The sequence below is a fragment of the Alexandromys fortis genome, unplaced genomic scaffold (genome assembly GCF_014885135.2).
Source record: "Alexandromys fortis isolate MF-2015 unplaced genomic scaffold, M_Fortis_MF-2015_v1.1 scaffold_47, whole genome shotgun sequence".
NCBI classification, from domain to species: Eukaryota; Metazoa; Chordata; class Mammalia; order Rodentia; family Cricetidae; genus Alexandromys; species Alexandromys fortis.
In genome coordinates this window covers 5,867,708-5,886,794 of record NW_026067957.1, presented here as the reverse complement: position 1 = coordinate 5,886,794, position 19,087 = coordinate 5,867,708, and the positions used below count along the sequence as shown (strand labels likewise).

At 41.5% G+C, this 19,087-nt stretch overlaps 1 protein-coding gene across 10 annotated transcripts in view; it reads left to right on the top strand.

The window, feature by feature from the left end:
* The window catches only part of Gpatch2l (G-patch domain containing 2 like), a 55,287-nt gene that overhangs the window by 11,264 nt on the left and 24,936 nt on the right, over positions 1-19,087 (top strand). For 3 of the 10 annotated variants that reach the window (XM_050152423.1, XM_050152426.1, XM_050152422.1), the window contains exons 3-8: positions 5,108-5,172; positions 7,563-7,739; positions 8,589-8,668; positions 12,220-12,287; positions 13,680-13,734; positions 15,785-15,870. In XM_050152423.1, the coding sequence (XP_050008380.1) occupies positions 5,108-5,172; positions 7,563-7,739; positions 8,589-8,668; positions 12,220-12,287; positions 13,680-13,734; positions 15,785-15,870 (531 nt within the window). Of the gene's footprint in view, positions 1-5,107; positions 5,173-7,562; positions 7,740-8,588; positions 8,706-12,219; positions 12,288-13,587; positions 13,628-13,679; positions 13,735-15,784; positions 15,871-19,087 lie in introns of those variants that run through there. The other 7 variants (XR_007593622.1, XR_007593623.1, XM_050152424.1 and 4 more) reach the window with 7 other exon arrangements.

The following is a 19,087-nucleotide window of genomic DNA, read 5'->3' as shown; positions in this document are numbered from 1 at the left end:
AGGTGAATTGCTGTTAATGCTACAAATAGGTAGACAGTGTTTTAAAGGATGGGTGGGCTTCTCTGAGCTCAGCCGCCAGCCTAGTGTACCCAGCAAACTACACAATTGTCCTAGTCCCTTTCACGTGAACTGGCTAGGTTGCTGGCTGCATTTGTGGTACCATCTAGATGGATTCAGGCTCATGATGACCTTCAGTTGCATAGTCTCCACCTCTACCCAGAAGCATGGCAGGAAATAGAGGGGAAGAGTAGGGGTGTCTTGGGTCAGTGCGTGTAGAAGTGACACTTTACTTTCTTCTCCTGGATTCTAAAATATTTTTAAAGTTTTTGTTAAATACATTATTACAAAATTTGAAAAATTAACCTAAAAGCTTTTCTTATTGTAATAATCATAAGAGCCATAAATTTCTGTTTAGTTTTAAATATATAAAAATTATATGTAAGAGATAATGTCTTAAGCTTCTTGGCTAATAAATGGGGACAACAAACCTGCATGATAACTTTATAGTTCAAGTGTGTGTGTGTATGTGTGTGTGTGTGTGTGGTGTATTGTGTGAATGTGTGCACTCAGATATGCACAGCTGGATGTGGAGCCCAGAGGAGGACTTGGTATCTTCCTTTATCATTGCCCTCCTTAGCCTTTGGTCTGTCACTGACACTGGTGTTCAGTTAGGCTGTCTGGTCAGCAAGCACCAGTGTACTTCTCTCTCGTCACTCAAATGCCATTATTATGAAAAATGCTTCCAAGGGCTGCCGTGGTGTATGTACATTGAGTGGTGAGGCCCAGGCTTCTGTCCCCAGTATAGGAGGGAGAAAATTGGAGGCGTTGCTAAATGACCCTGAGAGGGATGCTAAATTGCCTCTAGTTGAGAATGACTGCTGAAGATGTTTCTCTACTGAAATTGGGTTTTCACTTCATTGGCTCAGCCTTCTCTAATAAGCATGAATTTCAAATTGAGAAAATGAAAAAAAAAAACCAAACAATTGGTTTTTCCTATAAAATAAAGATACCATAGTTTTAAAACTGAGACCTTAGACTCACTTGAAATTATAACCTTTAGTCTTGTAAAAGTACATACAATTCATTTTCGGAATTTGGAGAGAACACTTTAGAGACAGAAGCCATTGAGTCACTTCTGAGGATATAATGGTGGACTGCTAAGTGATGGACCGAGATGGTTATAGTAGATGAGGTGTGGGTGCAGTTTATGGGGCTCATTCCTCTGATCCATGCTTATGTGGGTGTGAATATGTGCCTAATCATCTGCTCCACTGAGAGAGCCTCTAATTACAAAGAAGTTCTGGTGGGAGGCTTGGGTGTGTGTGCTGGATGATGTGTGATAAAGCAAAGTGCTCCTTGTAAGTGATGTGTGTGCGCCCACCACCGTCTTTTCATTCTAATAGGTGGGAGGTGCTGGCCACGCTGGCTTTCTTTACACTTGTGTTATTTCGTTTGGTTGTGCTTCAGTTGCTTTTCCAATAATGCTGTAGTAATTAGATAATACAGCTGGTGGTCCAAACTCCAGGCTCTAATTTTGTGTCTCATTTAAAATGGTGATCATGCTGCTCAGTGAAATATGGAAATATTTTTTAAGTGGAAAGCATTGTAGAGAAGTATGGGGTCAGTTAGACAGTTCAATGTGTGAAGGTGCTTGCTGCTAAGCCTATGATCTGAGTTCTATCCCTGGATCACACAGAGTGAAAGGAGACAACCCATAGGGCCAGCTAGATGGTTCAGTGGGTAGGGGTGCTTGCTACCAAGGTTGACAACCTGAGTTCAATCTCTGGGTCCCACATGGTGGAAGACAAGAAGCAACTCCCAGAAGATGTCCTCTTGACCACCATATAAGTGTATGCACACACATACACAAATAAATAAGTGAACCACAGAACTCACCTTCTCCAGGTTGTTCTTAGACTCCACTAAATTTCCTTTTACACCTCTTCCCCCCCTCCCCCCGTGACTCTTTTTGACATTTTCCAGCTGTTAAAGGGGATGCTCTTTCCTAGTGTTGTAAGGCTAAACTGTAGACCTATACTATCCCTTACTAATTGAAAGATATTTGTCTTTGGAAAGCACTCTCTTAGTTCTTTATATTCCTCTCCTGTTATTTTGACCCTGAGGATTTATCAAGGGCATCATTTAATTGCCATTGAGATGATTCTTGCTAGGCTTGGTGCAGGCACCAGCAGTGTCTGGTAAACATATAACTGGGCTAATGGGGAGAGAGTCTTTTACTTTCCTGTTAGTTAGAAACGTTTTTGTTTTCCTACTTTAGGATTGGATTGAGGGGTTTTTGTGCAAAGTAATGTAGTTCTCTCCATTATTTTAGAGCGAGTCTAGGAAGAGTTTGTGTGTACATTGGTAGGTTTGGATCTCATAAGCCCATGAGAGAGGGGAGGACAGGACAATTCCTGAGCAAAAACCAGGAGGCACAGAGGCTGCTTGAGCTGCTGTCTCTTTAATTGGTTGGCATTGCATTATCTGCTCTTTGTAGGCTAATTTTCCTTTTAATCTGAAGATTCAGAGGCTAGATTCTGTCTTTCTATTGAGCTTCAGAGGACCACAGGTGAGATGGATGCTACAGAGGTGTGATCAGTTTCTCTCAGCAGAAAAGAGAAACAGTTTTTTTTCCTTGTCTAGTTAGAAGGCTCCTGACAAAGTTAGAAAAAACATTTGAGGGCTTGGCAGTGGGGAAGAATATGCAGGACACTGACATCTTGCATTCTTGAGCTTGTCTACAAAGGTGCTAAAAGAAAATTGTTTTTACTGAAAGGTATCAACCATAATCAGGCGTGGTGGTGAACGTCTTTAACCCAGGACTAGGGAGGCAGAGGCAGGAGGATCTCTTTGACAGCCTGGTCTATAGAGCGAGTTCAGGACAGGGCTGTGTAGAGAGATCTTGTCTCAAAAACAAAACAAAAGCTTTCAGCTGGGCAGCCTGCCTACCTGTTGGTCTGTCTGCCTACCGGTGCCTTCCCTCCCTCACCCCTTGTTTCTTACTGTTTTTTGTTTGTTTGTTTGTTTCAGATAGGGTGTCTTGAACTCAGCTAAGAGGATGACTTTGAATTTCTGGTCCTCCTCCCTGCTCTTCCAAGTGCTGAGATTGTACATGTACATTCCTTCACCTGGTCTGTGCAGGGCTGGGGATTGAACCCAGGGTTTTATGTATGCTGGACAAGGTTTCTCCCCATTCAGCTACATCTCTAGCCTCTTATGAGTTAGTTTCCAATGAGTGTTAATTTAACATTTTATAGTTGATTAAATTATTCAGAAATCTTACAGTCTTGATTTGTTAGGAGTCATAATCTCAGAGATGGAGAGATGGCTCAGCAGTTAAGAACACTTTGTCTTGCAAGAGGACCAGAGTTTGGTTCCCAGCGCCCACAGGGTGACTTAACAACCATCCATAACTGCGGTTCCAGAGAATCTGACACGCTCTGCTAATCTCTGAGGGTTTCAGGCACATACATGCAGGCAGAACATTCATTTACAGAAAATAAAATAAATCTAATTTAAAAAAAAAAACAATCTCTGAGCAAGAAATGAGTGAGAAGGGTTGTAGGACTGGACCCCTTTGGCCCTAGTTCAGAAGGGACATATTTGCCTTTCTAGCACCCACTTTTTTTTCCTTCTTAGCAAATTGTACTAACAGTTTTCTTTTTGAGTCCTGGAGAGATAGCTGAGTAGTTAAGAGCACTGTCTTGTTCTTCTAAAGGACCCAAGTTCATTTCCCAGCAACCATATGGTTGCTCACAACCATCTGTAATAAGATCTGGTGCCCTCTTCTGGTTTGCAGTCATATATGCAGGCAGGCAGAACATTGTACACATGATAAATAAAATAAGTCTTTAGGAAATAATTTCTTTCTTTTCTATTTGGTTTTTCAAGACAGGGTTTCTCTGTGTAGCCCGGCTGGCCTCAAACTCACTGAAATCTGCCTGCTTCTGCTCCCCGAGTGCTGGGATTAAAGAGCCATACTGCTGCCACCACCCAGCTAACAATGTTTTGTTTTCTTTTTTAACATATACAGAATTAGAAAATGCCGTCAGATAATACACTGATTTCCACATTGGTAGAATAATGATAGTTTTATGGAATAACTGTTCTATAGACATAATATTTTAAATCAAGAATATACATACCTCCCTTGGTCATAGTTTTAGAGTCCTGATGATGTTTTTATGACATCATTGTCATTACAAACTCCATATGGGAAACTCTTAGATAAGTTCAGTCCAAGTTCTTTCAAGAATATTCTCTTAAAATGCTATTGACACAGTAGGAGAAAATGTTTATCATATTTTTTGATCAACAGATTTTTTAGAGCCTGCCCTTTTAATTTAGAATATAAGGATAAAATAGATTCCATGTAAAAATAATCATAGAAGCATTGTATGTTGTAGTGTTGCTGGTGACTTGAATTAATAGAATCTTGATAGACCTTACGATAAAACACCTCTTAATTTTTTTGACATTAAAACAATGGGAACATACTCACCGTAGGGTAGAACTTATAATACAGGGATCCACATGCTTTTTCTTTAATGAGCCACACAGGCAGTATCTGAAGACTCTGTAGGCTCTCCATTCTCTGGTGCATCTGCTTACCTTTTCAGTCGGTAAGCCCCAGATGATACATAAATGAATGAGCATGGGTGCATTCCAATAAAACTTTATTTATGTACATTGAAATTTGAATTCTGTGTAATTTCTAAATGTCAGAATATACTCATTTTTGGAGTTCTTTTCCCAACCACTTTAAACTGTAGAAACCATTTGAGGGCTTCTGCACTCACCTCCACACCTCATAGGTCATACCAGAAGAAGAAAGAAAAGGAGAATAAGCTATTGGTTGCTGCTTCCTATGACCTTTTATAACAGTAACTCTAAATGTATTGAAACTAGTTTAATATGCAAGAGTTTTAGCATTCTTCTCTTACCTTTGGAGGGGAGATGAGTAAACTTCACCTGTGTCTTCTATGTGAAATTTACATACCAGATTGACGAATGGGCTGAAGTGAAGTTAGAGAGACGATTGGGATGTTTCCATTTGAAAATGGTTTTTGACTGGAATAGCTGAGTTCTCTTGTATTTTTTTTCCTAGTGAAACTAGCAGTGTATGCAGCAGCAGCGACACCGGGCTCTTCACCAATGATGAAGGACGGCAAGGTAATCTTGGTAAAAGTTTAGAAGTGTTTTTAAAGACTTATTATTTTTTAATTTAAATTACGTGTATACTTGTGTGGATGAGTGTGGGTATGTGCAACGTGAGGGCTCATGATCCTGAAGGCGTCAGAAAACTCCTAAGACCCCCTGGAACTAGACTGGTGGGTGGTTGTGAGCTGCCATGTAGGTGCTTGGAACCAGACCTAGGTACTAATCACGGTAAGTCATCCTAAAACTGAGCCATCTTCTTGGCCCCAGGAATTATTTCTAACCATGCCCCCTTATACATTACCTGGAATACAAGAGCCCCAATTAAGTTGATAAACCTAGGTAAGTGTAAGAGAGGGTACAGTGAAGCCCCCAAACTAGACTACTCTGCATAGACAAAAAGGTTTATTGGGATCAAACAGCCAAGGCTGCCTCTAGGAGAGGGTGGCAGAGAGAAGCAAGATGGCAGGATTTTATCTGACAGTCTCACAAAACCTCTTCTACCTCAGCCAGTCCCCCACTCCCTCCTTGCCTCCCTCCCTCCCTCCCTCCCTCCCTCCCTCCCTCCCTCCCTCTCTCTTCCCTCTCCCATTCATTCCATCCATCCATCCATCCATCCATCCATCCATCCATCCATCCATCCATATTTCTATCTATCTTCTTGGTTTTGAGACTTGATCTCTCTGCATAGTCCTGGCTGTCTTGGAACTAACTATGTAAACCAGGCTGTCCTCAAACTCACAAGAGATATTCCTGCTTCTGCCTTCTGAGTGCTGGGATTAAAGGAGTGTGGCACCATGCCCAGCTACAAGTCCTTTTTTAAAAAACTTACTATTGGATCATGAGTGAATTCCCATTCTGCATTAATTCATTGTCAGAAAACATAATCTAATGCGTTTATCTGTTGCAGTCATGTCTTGAGAAATGCTTCTTGATGGGAATGGAGTGAGCATGTCATAGTGTGTAGAAGCTGGTCATGTTTACCAGTGCCTGTCCTGAGTCCACCTCTGTCTCTGCCTGGTGAGGCACATTGTTCTCAGATTATGCTCCCCAGACCTGCTCAGCTTCACGAGGGAACTTACTAGTATTTGGTTCAGATCAAAAACTTTGGTAGATAGGGCCCAGTGGTCTGGATGTCACCTGACATGGATCTTCTTTCCCATCTTTTGTCATCTCCTCACTTCCCCAACATCCTGGTTTTGACAAGCCCCTCTGGTGCTTCTGATGCTTGCTGGAGTTTGAGAACCCCTGTTTCCAAGTCAACTGTTTGCAGTGAGACACCAGTATGTACCAAAGAGCATCTCCTTTGGTACTTGGTAGTAATAGCTATTATTTGCAGAATGTAGGGTCCATTGCCCACCTTGGGATTTCCACATTAATTTTTTAATTAATTAATTTTAAGAGTTGTATTTTTTGTGTTAGTGGCTTCATGTGTTTGGCATGTGGAACCTGGTGTGTTTGTGTGTGTGTGTGTGTATACACACACACACATATATATGTTGGAGGTTGAAGGCCTCATGAACCTTAGATGCTGTTGTAATAGTTTACTTTGTTCTTGTGGTTTGGAAAGGGGATGAGGTAGCAGACATGAAGATGCCTCTTTATTCCTGTCTTGTTGGCCGGAGTACACTCTAGTAGAAATTGAGCTGTTGTTATGGTAGGTAATTGGAAGTTCAAACCAAGAGGTTTGATATATGGGTTAGTTGGGACCTTACCATTAATGAGCAATGTGGCCCTTTTGAAAAGTCTTAGAGAGCTTTATTGCTTGTTTCTCTGGTTAGTTTTTCCTGGTAGATTTTCTGTCCTATCAAAGAGATAGCAACCAAAACAAAGTGTGGGCATAATTTTTTAAAATTGAGCTATACATTTTTCCCCTCTCCTTTTCCTTCAGGCATAAATTCTTTACTGATCTATTATGATAAAATATAAATATATAAAAATTCTCCAGCGATTTTTGAATTGAGAAACATTGCTTTGAACTCTGTTTATCTAAATGATGGATAATGGTAAGGAAGGCAGTTTGTTTTTTATGGAAAACACTTGGCCTTTGTCAGGTTCTGAGTTCAAATTCTGTTCATTTGCTAGCTTCACCCTGACTTTTGGGTGTGAGTTGCCTCGCTGTAAGTTAGAGCTTGGGGTTTTCTGGAGAGAAAACATACTTTTGAGTTTTCCACATGGATTCTGAAGGGCTGGAAGGCTAGATCTTAGGTTTTACTATTTAAGTGGTGAAAAACAGTCCAGCATTCATGTGGAAGTAGGTTGAAGCCTTAGTTTTTATCTTAATGTGTACCAAGAGGGACTGGACAGGTTCTTTTGTGCTTTGGTTTATTTGACAGTATCATAAGAGACCCTCCTGGTGTTTGGATTTTAACATGACAGCTCAGGGCATGATCTGTTTCCTTTAGGGGATGATGAGCAAAGTGATTGGTTTTATGAAGGAGAATGTGTTCCCGGATTCACTGTCCATAACCTTCTGCCCAAGTGGGCTCCAGATCACTGCACTGAAGTAGAAAGAATGGACGCTGGACTGGATAAATTCTCAGATCCCACATTCCTTTTACCTTCCCGGCCAGCTCAAAGAGGTGAGTTTGGAGAGATGAAAGTCAAGGTCATGACTTTATGGTTCTCTTTGTGAAGACTCAGCATGCCCTGCGCCATCACTTGCATGCCTCTGACAGTGCATTGCTCTCTGAATTGAAGAGTTGGCTCAGGATTCTAGAGGATTCAAGGGTGAGTCTCAAAGCTCAGGGTTCTCCCACTAAGTGAAACCATGTAGACTCTGGGGACACATTTAGGAAGCCTGGCATCAGTCAGGTCGCAGCATATCCTGCTCTAAAGCTGACACAATACTTCCGGAATGCTTGTTGGAAGTTTGAAAGATCAGTTCTTACAAGGAGCATTCACATGCAAGAAATTATGGCATTTTTAAGTGGATGGCTTTAAAATACTTCTTTAAATGTATTTGTTTTAATGATCCTATTATTGTGTACTTTGACACAAATGTGTGTCTGTTCCTTTGCTTCATTTAAGTTCTAAAGGAGCAGAATTAGGTGGTAAGGGCCCATAACAGGAGACAGAAGTGTGGTGACACTTCTCTTTAGTTAACTCCATGTGGTGACCAAATCATTTCACTTTTTGGAATGTCTGGGCCATTGCCTAAGATGTGTGACAGTGAACAAGACTGTTTTATAATTTATTTAGCTCTGTAAATGTAGGACTCTCAGGAAGTAGCAATCAACCATTTAGCCAGTTATCTGGTATTTGTTGATGTTTGTTGCTCTCAGTGGTACACCTGTGATCATACTGCTCAGGACAAAGATATGGGCACAGTAAGCCTTGTGAAGATGCTGAGGTAAGAGCTCCAGTGTGTTAGAATATCTGTGCTTATGGATCTTGTACGTTCAACAACTGAGGCCCTTTTCTTTCCACAGGATACCATGCTCGTCTGAATCGGTTGCCGGGAGCTGCAGCTCGGTGCCTCAGGAAGGGGCGGAGAAGGCTGGCAGGGAAGGTGACAGATCTCATGGTTTCTCCAGTGCTGTGGGAAGGTGGTAGTCCCCATAGGATTTGCGTGCCCTACTGACACTGAAGGCATCACAGGACTCTCTGGGGTTAATGAAACCAACTGAAATGTTCTGGGAGTTAAGAAGGGTGAATGAATGTTTATGTGGGATTTGAATGGATACAAACATGAAAGATAAACACTTTATCCTCGTAAAAGTTCTGACCAAGCACTTGCTGCCGCCTCTGTTGCATATAGACCGCTGATTTGATCTCTCTCGTCTGCACTTGTGATTAACCCTATATTATTGTATAAGTTTTAAAAATCTCTTTTGGCTTCTTTATAACTCCTGAATTCAGGAATGTATTTTTCTCCTAATTTGACTTTTCATTCTGGAATTGATTTAAAAGGAGAAAGCTAAACAACAACAAACAGAACCAAATGAGTACATCTACTCCCTTACATATCAAATAGCACTAAGCCTGCTTCACAGTAGTCTAAGAGCTCTTCCCTGGCGCCCGGGACATCTGCTTTTCTTCAGTTCTGTGCTTGCCAGGGCCATTAATCTTCCTAACTGTTGCTTCAGCCCACAAAAAAAGCTTAGGTTCAAAGAAGTAAGAAATGTGTGGCATTTTTTTGCATCCAAGTAGCAGAATAGAGACTTGAACCTATGGTAACTTTATTCTTTTTGAACTAAATTTATTTTTATTTTTTAACCTTTTGGAGACAGGGTCTCCATATGAAGTCCAGACTGTCCTGGTACTTGCTTTGTGTCCCAGATTGGCCTTCAACTTGAAAGTGTTCTGTCTAACTTCTTGAATTCTAGTATTATAGGCATGCACCTAGCTCTTGATTCAAATTTTATTCCAGAGATTGAGAAATAGGCTAAGGCAAAGGTTCCCTAGCCAGGCAGGGAAGATGGTAATAAGGAAGAGTTGGACAAACATTTAGAATGCCTGCTACAATGTTTGTCAAGCCATGTGTGTGGTTGTCGGTCACAATCGGCTGGCTACTACTTTGTATTGTATTCTACCCAGAGAGCTATTTTCTGAAGTTTTTGGCATGGGGTGGTCCAAAAGGTGAGGTTAATGACTTTGTGTGTGTTTACCTGGGAAGACATTTTGCCGGAATCACTTCTCTCCTTCAGTCATATGGGTCCTGGGGATTGAACTCAGGTCATCAGACTTGGTAGCAAGTGCCTTTACCTACTGAGCTATCTCTCCAGCCAGATTCTTATTTCTTACCTTTAAATTCCAATTCCAGTCTCTAACTAGAGGGACATTTGATCACTGGAAGAATCCCGCTATGTTCCTTTTGGCTTACTCCATGTATAGACCATGGACCAATACCCTTGTAGGATTGGGGAGCTCACTCTTGACAGGGAGCTTCTGTGTAGATGGGGTTAAGGAAGGCAGAAGCTTGAGAGTAGACAGTGAGGTTTTACTTTCCCCTCCCATTGATAGGTAAAGTAAAGGTCTCCCCACCATCTGCTGCCTTTCTTTACGCTCAACAAAGGAAGCGCTTTCTGCTTCCGTGGATGTGCGTTAGTTCATCCTGAAGGCTCTCTTCAGTGTGCTTGAGAGGAACCTAGGGTTTATTGGACAAGAGCTAATGATCTCAAGCAAATAGCGTGAGATGTACTTTTAAAATTGGTCCTCATCACCTTAAAGGGAGAGCAGTCATTTCTTGCAGAGGTCATTGCTCTGTTCTCCATGCCCCTCTCCAGTCCCTCTCTTCTCCTCCAAACAATGATCATAAATAATGAGTTTCATTCGCAGCTCCTTGCCAGCGAGCTGCTAATTACACAAAGTACTGCTTGTAATTTACACAGTAATAAACTATAAATCTAAATATTACGGCATTTTAAGTTAATAATTTTTCTGCTATAACAATAGCTCATTATTCACCCATCTCTCCCCTTGGCCTCTCTACATTCTGTGTCTGATCTGGAGGCATAGCCAGAGAGGTGAGAAATACGAAGGATGTAATGTGTGACCTTCCCCTTAGCGCCACCCATGTTAGAATCTGACCTCAGAGTAATTTTTCTAAAGCTGGTGGTTCTGTTCAGGTGTGTTTCCTATTCTTCAGGCTAACGCATACACATAGTCGAGTACAAATGCCAGGATACAGATGTGTTGGAGTAGCACCGACACTCATGCCTGTGACTTGTGTCCTCTCGCCTTAGCACTTCCCTTGTGTGTGACTCTTGTTTCTGTGCAGGTTGCTATGACAGATATCATTGTATGTGCTCCTTAGGGAAGGGTGAGTGCCTTCTGCCACCCTCCAGTGGAGATGTCTGGTTTGCTGTGGTGTTCCTGGTATGCTTTCACACTGCAGTCCTGAGAGCCCTGGATTTAAGAATCAGTTTATACAGCCTTCTGCTTTTACTTTAAAATAATGTTCATGGGACGGAACACAGTGATAATCTTTGTGGTGCTTTGTGGTGTCATAGCCTCGTGCATGCTAGGCAAGCCCTCTACCACTGAACCGTGTGTATCTAGCCAGGCTGCTTCTTTTGTTTGTAGCACAAGTTCTTTAACACGTAGACATGCATTCAGCAGATACTCAGTGAGGGCTCAGTCAGTGTTTGCTCTTGGTGCTTGTTGAGCCCCATTCAAATAGTTCATGGAACTTAGTGTGCTCTTCTGCTAAAAACTGGTCCTGTTGCTGAGTGTGGTGACACATACTCCAATCTCAACACTCGGGAAGCTGGAGCAGGAGTTGGAGACCAGCATTAGCCACACAGTGAAACCGTGCCTCATAGATAAATAAATAAATGGTGTTGAATCTTCCAAAAAGGTTTTTCTGCTTCTTTATACTCTAGTACTCTAGGAAATATTATTGTTCCATTGTTATAATTATTATACTAGTACTCCAGGAAGTATTACTATATTAAAATTGCATACACATCTAAACAATAAACAGCACATACACATGCTAAAACATTACTTGGTATTATATTTATATTTCACTTATGTGTTAATTAAAAAATAAACAGCTGGAGAGAAAGCTCAAGCTGACGAAGTGCTTGCAGAGGACTTGAGTTTGTTTCCCAGAACCATGTGGGAAAAAACCTCAGGTGCGGTGGCATGCTTGTAATCCCAGTACTGGGGAGGAGGAGGCAGGAAGGTCTCTGAGGCTCACTGATCAGACAGCTTAGTCTTCTTGGTAAGCTCAGGCCACAAGAGACTGTCTCAAAACAATGTAGACAATGCCCGAAGAATAGCACCTCAGCCATTCATGCACACGCTTATGCCTGCCCACATGTGTACCGGCACACACGCTTATACAAAACTAAATTTAAAATAGGAAAGAATCCCAAGTCCAACAAACAGTATTTATAATGGCTTTTTAAGTTGTTTTGAGTCAGCAGAAACTAGCTAGATAATAGATGATTCTTCTAAGATGGACTCACATTAAAAAAATAGTTGCTGTTGGATTTTAAGATTGACACAACCTTATTGGCTGGCATAGTTAGAAAAAAATTAAGCTTGGCGACAACTTAAAATGTATATATTTGCTTCTGTGGTTTGACGACACTCTTGTTCTTATCCTTTTAGGAGACCAGCCTAAGCAGTCTAGGAACCGAGAGGATAAGCCATATCATCAGTGACCCTGGCCAGAAAGAGTAAGTGCCTACTGGCTGTCCTAGCCTGGTCCTTGGAGAAAGCGGTAGAGAAGGCTTTTTATAAAGCAATCTTTCTATTAGGCTTCAGAACCAAAAGAGGGGATCTTAAAGATTGATATTTCCTCACAGTTAAGATGGATGAAGTCAGGCCAGCAAGATGGCTTGTGGCTAAAAGTGCTTGCCACCTGTTGTTGTTTAATCCCCAGACCTACGCTAAGGTGGAAGGGAAGAACCAACTCCACAGAGTTGTCCTCTGACCCTCCCAAGTGTGCTGTGGCACACACAATAATTAAAAATTTTTTAAGATGACAGTTATTTCTTCCTCCTTTCTAGAATATTTTTTTTTACTTTGTTGCCTGTTATATTTCTAGGTACTATGAGTCCACCACTAGATACAATATTTAAATGCATTTTTCTCTCCTAATTTTTTTAATGGTCATTCCAAATGTCTGATTGCTTCTGTTCTCCTTCAGACCTCTTTAAGGAGAACTATTTCTGTCCCTGTTACTATGGTGAATGCAGTCGGAAACATGACTGTAGCTACACAGGAATCATTTGCCTTGCTTCGTCTCCTAAACGGTTGGCTGTGCTGTGTGCTTTGCCTTCCTGCGGGTCTTCCTTGGCAAAAATTTGAATATCTGCTGAGTAAATACATACATGTTGGGGCTGGAGAGATGGCTCAGGGATCAAGCATAAGGACCAGAGTTGGGATCCCCAACACCCACATGAAGAAGCAGACAGATGTGGTAGGTCTGCTTGTAATATCGGCACTTGAGAAGTAGATCCCAGGGAACTCTAGGTTCAATGAGAGACCTTGCCTCAATAAATGAAGTGGAGAGTAAGCCAGGAAGACATCAGCCATTAACCTCTGACCTTCACACACATAAGTGCTCTTGTGAACTTACACTCCTGCCTTCACACATACACACATGCACACATATCATATACAACTACCCATGTAAAAATAAGTGCCCCATATTTGTATATGGTAAAGAACTTGTATAATTTATTCCTTAATCATTATGGTCAGTGCCCAAGGGCAGTCCTGTACATATCTAACGTCTTTTTCTCACTGCCCAGCTGAGATAAGGCTGTTGTCTTAGTTACTGTCCCTTGTCCGCCTTCTCCACTGAAGAGTCACTTCAGGAGACTCGTTCACACCTAGCTGGTGTCCTTCTTCAGCTGCTTCCCGCCCAGTTCCTTCTTTGTCTTCACTTGAGTATCCCACCTTTTACCTTCTTCCCTCATACTTTTCCTATCACTTCTTTCATTGTTTTCTTTCCTGTTATTCTCTCTTTAGTTTCTGGTTACCATCAGCTGGGAAAAGAGAACGAAAGCAGGTAAGATAACTTTTTTGGGTCATCTTTTATCATTCAATTTCCTTTTCTTTAGAAAGAATAAAGCATTGGCTTCTGATTTTCCTCCCATTTCTGCTTGTGCACATGAGGTGAGTAAGATCACTTACTGATCACTCTTGACTTTTTTGAGAGCTGTGTTCCAAGACTGCCCTTGCTCACCTGTAAGAACTGTGGCCAGTTAGATTAGATTAGATTCAGCTGAATTTGTCAGCTTCTTAGTAGTAACACACTTATGTGTCCATGTGGATAAATGTACATGTAAGCGCAGGTGCCTTCAGAGGCCAGAGGGCGTCCGATCTGCTGGAGCTGGAGTTACAGACAGTTGGGAGCTGCCTGACATGAGTGCTAATGAGAACCAAACTCGAGTCTTCTGGAAGAGCAGTGTTTGCTCTTAACCCTTGAGCCCATTGCTTTAGTTTTGAACTTTGATTAGAAATATAAAGTGGGGGGGGGGAGGCGGCGGTGGGGAAGAGACAGAAATCTTTAATTAATTAATAAAGAAATAAATAAATTAAAAAAAAGAAATATAAAGTGAGTCTCATGTCTCTGGTTTAGTTTGCCATGCGAATCCTGTGCTGTGACTTCTGAGCACAGGATGCAGAGGTTGAGCTCCTTCTGGGGAAGTGATCACGGCCTTAGAGCCTTTCCTCTTTGTCTTTTCCTTTTCCTTTGTGGAGGCCTTACTATACTCAGACCTTGAGTGGGTCTATGATTTAAAAGTGACTCACAGTCGTTCTTGTTAGGTTTATATATGTTTGAAACCCTTTTAGCTTAGAGGTGAGGGTAGTTCTTAGCTGTGAAATTGATGAAAACTGATGGGCAAAATTTCTCAGGCTTCCTCTTGCTCTTTGGTTGACTGGTTGGTTATTTTGGGGTTACTTAGCATTTTATTATGTTACACAGTTTATATTTGCAAAGTTCACTGGGAAGTTTTTGTTTCACAATGAACTAGAACAGTGGAAGATAAAACCAGTGTGTGTTTATGAGATGGTTTTAGTTTATGTATTTTAAGTTATATATTAATAAATGCATTAGAAAAAAAATGTAACTGTGTCAGACTTATCTTGTGGAAACAGGATAAAGCTGAGTTTAAGAAACTGGTGTAATACAGGTGGTAGGCAGATAAAGAACGGGTCATGAGGTGGCATGCAAGAGATTTGGGGACTGTTAAAGTAGAGTGTGGATTGTATTTGCTTCAGAGCATGCAAAGGCAGGACTTACGCCCATCATTTGCTCCACATCCCTTATGTATAAGTGAGGAACAGTGCATCGTGGGTTTCTACTATTTTCCTGAAGTTGCAAAGCTGTGTGGACTAGCTAAGTTTCTGTTTTTGTTTTTGTTTTTTAAACTGTTTGAAGTTACCACTCAAGTTCTTTCAGACTTAAGTCATTAAGGTACCCATTTTTCAAAGGACTGTTTGCAGGAACAGCACAAAGAAGGCTAGCAAACATAAAGTGAGGTGCTTTGTGCACAGTACCCTGTTTGATCTTCAGCCTCCTGTTTGGCTTTGTAATTTTGGTGCTAAGGATGATATGCTAATATATGGCTGCACTCTCACCCTCTCAGTCACCATTTAGGGTCAATAGGTGAGAAACTGAAATGACTTTATGACCTGAAAAGCAATACCTGAGTTAGCACTGCTAGTAACCCATAAGACAGGTAAGATGGCCCTCGAGAGGAGGCTAGCAAAATTCAGAGGTGATGCAACTTCTAAACATAAGCAAATCAGTGTGATTCAGTTAGCTCGGCATTTTAAGTCTAGGCACCTTCTGTTTGTACTGTACTTACACTGTGTGCTGGGGTGTCCTTGGAAGGGCAATGTCATGCTAGTCCTCTTGGGAAAAGGCTGATAGTTAGTGGATAATCACTAGGAAAAGTTCCTGGACTATCCATTAAGAAGTACTGTATTTTGCCATTTAAGTGATTATTGCTTAAAAGTTTGTTTGATATGAAATAATTTTGTCTGCTATATGCTGGGACATCATGGACATAAGGTTAGAAATGTACAACTTTATTGAATGATATCAATGCTTATGGTATAAGGGTTGGACATAGTCAAAGAGAGCATGTAGGCTGCTCTTTGGAATCAGGTCTCTTTCAGTGAAGCCGTACTAAAACAGTCTGATTTATCCCCACAGTTTAATCCTCTCTCCCCCCTTTACTCCCTGGATGTTCTTGCTGACTCTTCTCATCGAAGGTGTTCCCCTGCACACTGCTCTGCCAGGTAATTGACTCCCAGTAGCGATTATTTCTTTTTAGAAAATGCTGTGTTCTTCTTCTTAACCCTTGAGATTATATAGTATATGAGCACAGGATCTGATTTGATCCTTCAGAGATGAGTTGATGTTTCACAGATGCAGAAACAGGCTGAGGGTGGAGGAATTTATATGTCTTCTGGCCCATATTTTGCATTATTTCTGCTTCTAAAAGCCCATCTTCAAAGAACATTATTAATGTCCCTTGCCATGACCTGCAAGCCCTGCATAATCTGATTTCTGCCAACATGGCCAGCTTCCTTTCATACAGTTCCGTCCATTCTCGGAGCGGAAAGATTAACAGTACTAGGGAGCTTCATTTTCTTCTTTAAAAATGGCAGCCTTTCCTGCCTTGGACCTTTGCTCTCGTTCTCATTGTCTGGAATCCTCTTTGAACCCCTGGATAACTAAGGGGTCATCTGCAGCACCATCTGGTTACTCTGTTTGTTTCCTCCCTAATTCTTACCGTTGTCTGTAGTGAATATGTGAACTAATTTATTTAAAATTCTATCCCTACCCCATTGTCTTCTCTAGGGTGCAGAAACCTTGTCTAAATTCCCTGATAAATCTCAGCATGTGCACCTGGCACTTGTTAGGTTTTCTTTATGTATGTATCACATTTCTCATTATGGATTCTCTTAATTCAGGTGACAAGGAAGTGGGTATGGCTTGATGATAGCATTTCTTAGCAGTGTTATTGTGCATAGAACAGCTAACAGTCTTGTTATTTTTAGTAGCATGAAGAATTTCTTTCCCAAGGTCCTGATGCCTTTTGTTTTGTTTTTTGTTTGTTTTGTTTTCTAAGACAGGCTACCACTTTCACTGTGTAGATTGTCCTGGAACTATGTAGACCAGCCTGGCCCTGAACTCACAGATCTGCCTGCCTCTGCCTCACAAGTGCTGGGATTAAAGGATATGGCACTACACCCAGCTTCTGATGCTTTTTTTATTAGTCAGCTCTTAAGTAAGTGAGCTCATAGACTTGTGCTGTAGCTGCACAAAGAAGTAGCTCTTCCTTGTACATAGTTACAAAGAGTTAGGATAATGAGCCCTGATGCATAACCTACTGCTAGATCTTAGTGTTGCTAAGAGTGTGGAATTGGGAGGTGATACAAACTTCCACTGTAGGCCTTTACTCCAATATCATGCTATGTGTTTATCATTCATTCATTCAGCATTTGTTGACTCCCTACTGTGTGCAAGGCTTTTAGTTTAGAACTGAAGCTCTCTAGAGAAAGTCAGATATGGAAACTGACAGCTATGATTAAAGCTCCCCCCCCCCCCCAACACACAGCGGTGGGTCTCCTAATACAGGCCCATGGGAGGTTTTCTAGATCGCAGTCCAAAGAAGAACATGCCTCTGTTTTGTCTTGATAATAAAGTAGTAGTTATGCATGTTCTATGGGAAGACAGATGAACAGTACCACATAAATCCAGTGCACAGAGTGGATTCCTCTGCTCTCCTTCCTCCATGTCTGCTACCTGAACTGTACTTAGGGCAACATCAGCATTGCTCTCTTCTTCCATTAGAAGCCTTCCTGTGGCCAGTACCCAGAACTCGATTCATGATACTTATGCACCCTGTTATTCTGTCGTTATTGTTGCTCTCTTGACTGGCATGTATTGCTTGTCCTGGAAACATTAAGAAAATTTCTAGTGCCCGCAGCTCAGGGGAGTGCTGCTGTTGTTTTGAACTCTTGCTAGAAGCAAAAGAGAGAGGATGGTGGTGATTACTAGTTGTCTTTGTCTTGTCTTTAGGTAGCAGTCGTAAATTAGTAGGCTGGATAGTTTCTTTGAAGTTGGAGGAAAAATGTTTGAGTTAGCATTCATTATTTTATCCTTAAAATTTTTTCTTTGTTTTAAATTGTATCTCTGTTTGGCCTAGTACCACAAGTATGCACATTCTGTGTGTGTTGTATGTATACTCTCTCCTGTTCCTTCGCAGTTTTCACCTAGTGAAAAACACAAGAAGATCTGGAAGGTGCTACTCTATGGAATGAGCAGAGCAGGTATCCTCATTGCAGGTTTCAGAAAATATGAGTGAGAGACACTGAGATCTTAGGGATAGCTCTCAACCCTTTAGAGTGATGGGGTCCTCATGCAGCAGGGTCACTGGAACAGGGCCTGTCTAACTCTACTTTGGGGCACGTGTACAGTGGGTTCTGGAACCATGCGTTTTAAGAAGAGTGGTCCATTTAGCAAAAGCCTTGCATCGAGAAGGTGCAAGGAAGCAGAGTGCTGGAGAGGAGGCAGCTGAATGACTGCATTAAAAAGTGTTTCGATGGAGATTTTATCTTTTCCTTGTCCCGTTTTATTTGTAGTAAGAAGAAATGTCTTTCAAAGCATCTGGGCAGCACTGGGAATTTTACACCCATCATTAGAACGATTTGTGCGCGTGTGTGGTGACTGTGTTATCATTAGTGGTATAATTTTATTTTGCAAAGAGAGAAGTGTTTCCTGTTTTATCACAGCTTTCCCTGAGGAGGGCTGCTGTATTAATTTGCTGTATTGCCTCCTGGCTGTTCCCAGGCTGTTTTTCCTCTTCATCATGGAATTTTTAATGGCCCTCATGCCTCTTGGGAAGCATGTGAGGAAGAGTTCCTCGGGGAGTGCTTCCCTTTTTTCACATGCCTATAATTACTCTCCTTTAAGAGCACAAAGAGTCTGATAATCATGCCTGGGCTCTGAAGGGTGCCTCCTGTCAGGGATCTGAGCCGAGCTCCTTCCTTGCTGGACAGTGTCATCTGCACTCTGCTCGCCTTCAGCATCTGAACACGGCCACCTCAAAACCATACAGCTTGGGATTTCAGAATAAGCTGAGGCCACTAAGGTGTGGTGAGTGACCTCAAGTATTGTAGTTTAGCATTTCACTATAAGCAAATAAATAATGAGACCTAATTTAAAGTAAGACTGTATGAATGTGTCATTTGGCAAGTGAAAGGGGCAGGAGGGAGATTTTTGTGGTTGTTATAACATTCAATAAATTTGTAGGTTCTCTCTAGAAATACTTCAGTTTGGTGGTAGTTTTCAACCCTGACTACTTGGGAGTCATCTGAGAAGCCTTAAGAAATGTATTCATAGGCACTAAGGGAGAAGGCTTAATTGTTAAAGTACTTGCTGTATAAGCACTGGACCTGAGTTTGATTTCTAGCACTCATTTTTTTTCTCTTCCTTTCCTTTCTCTTC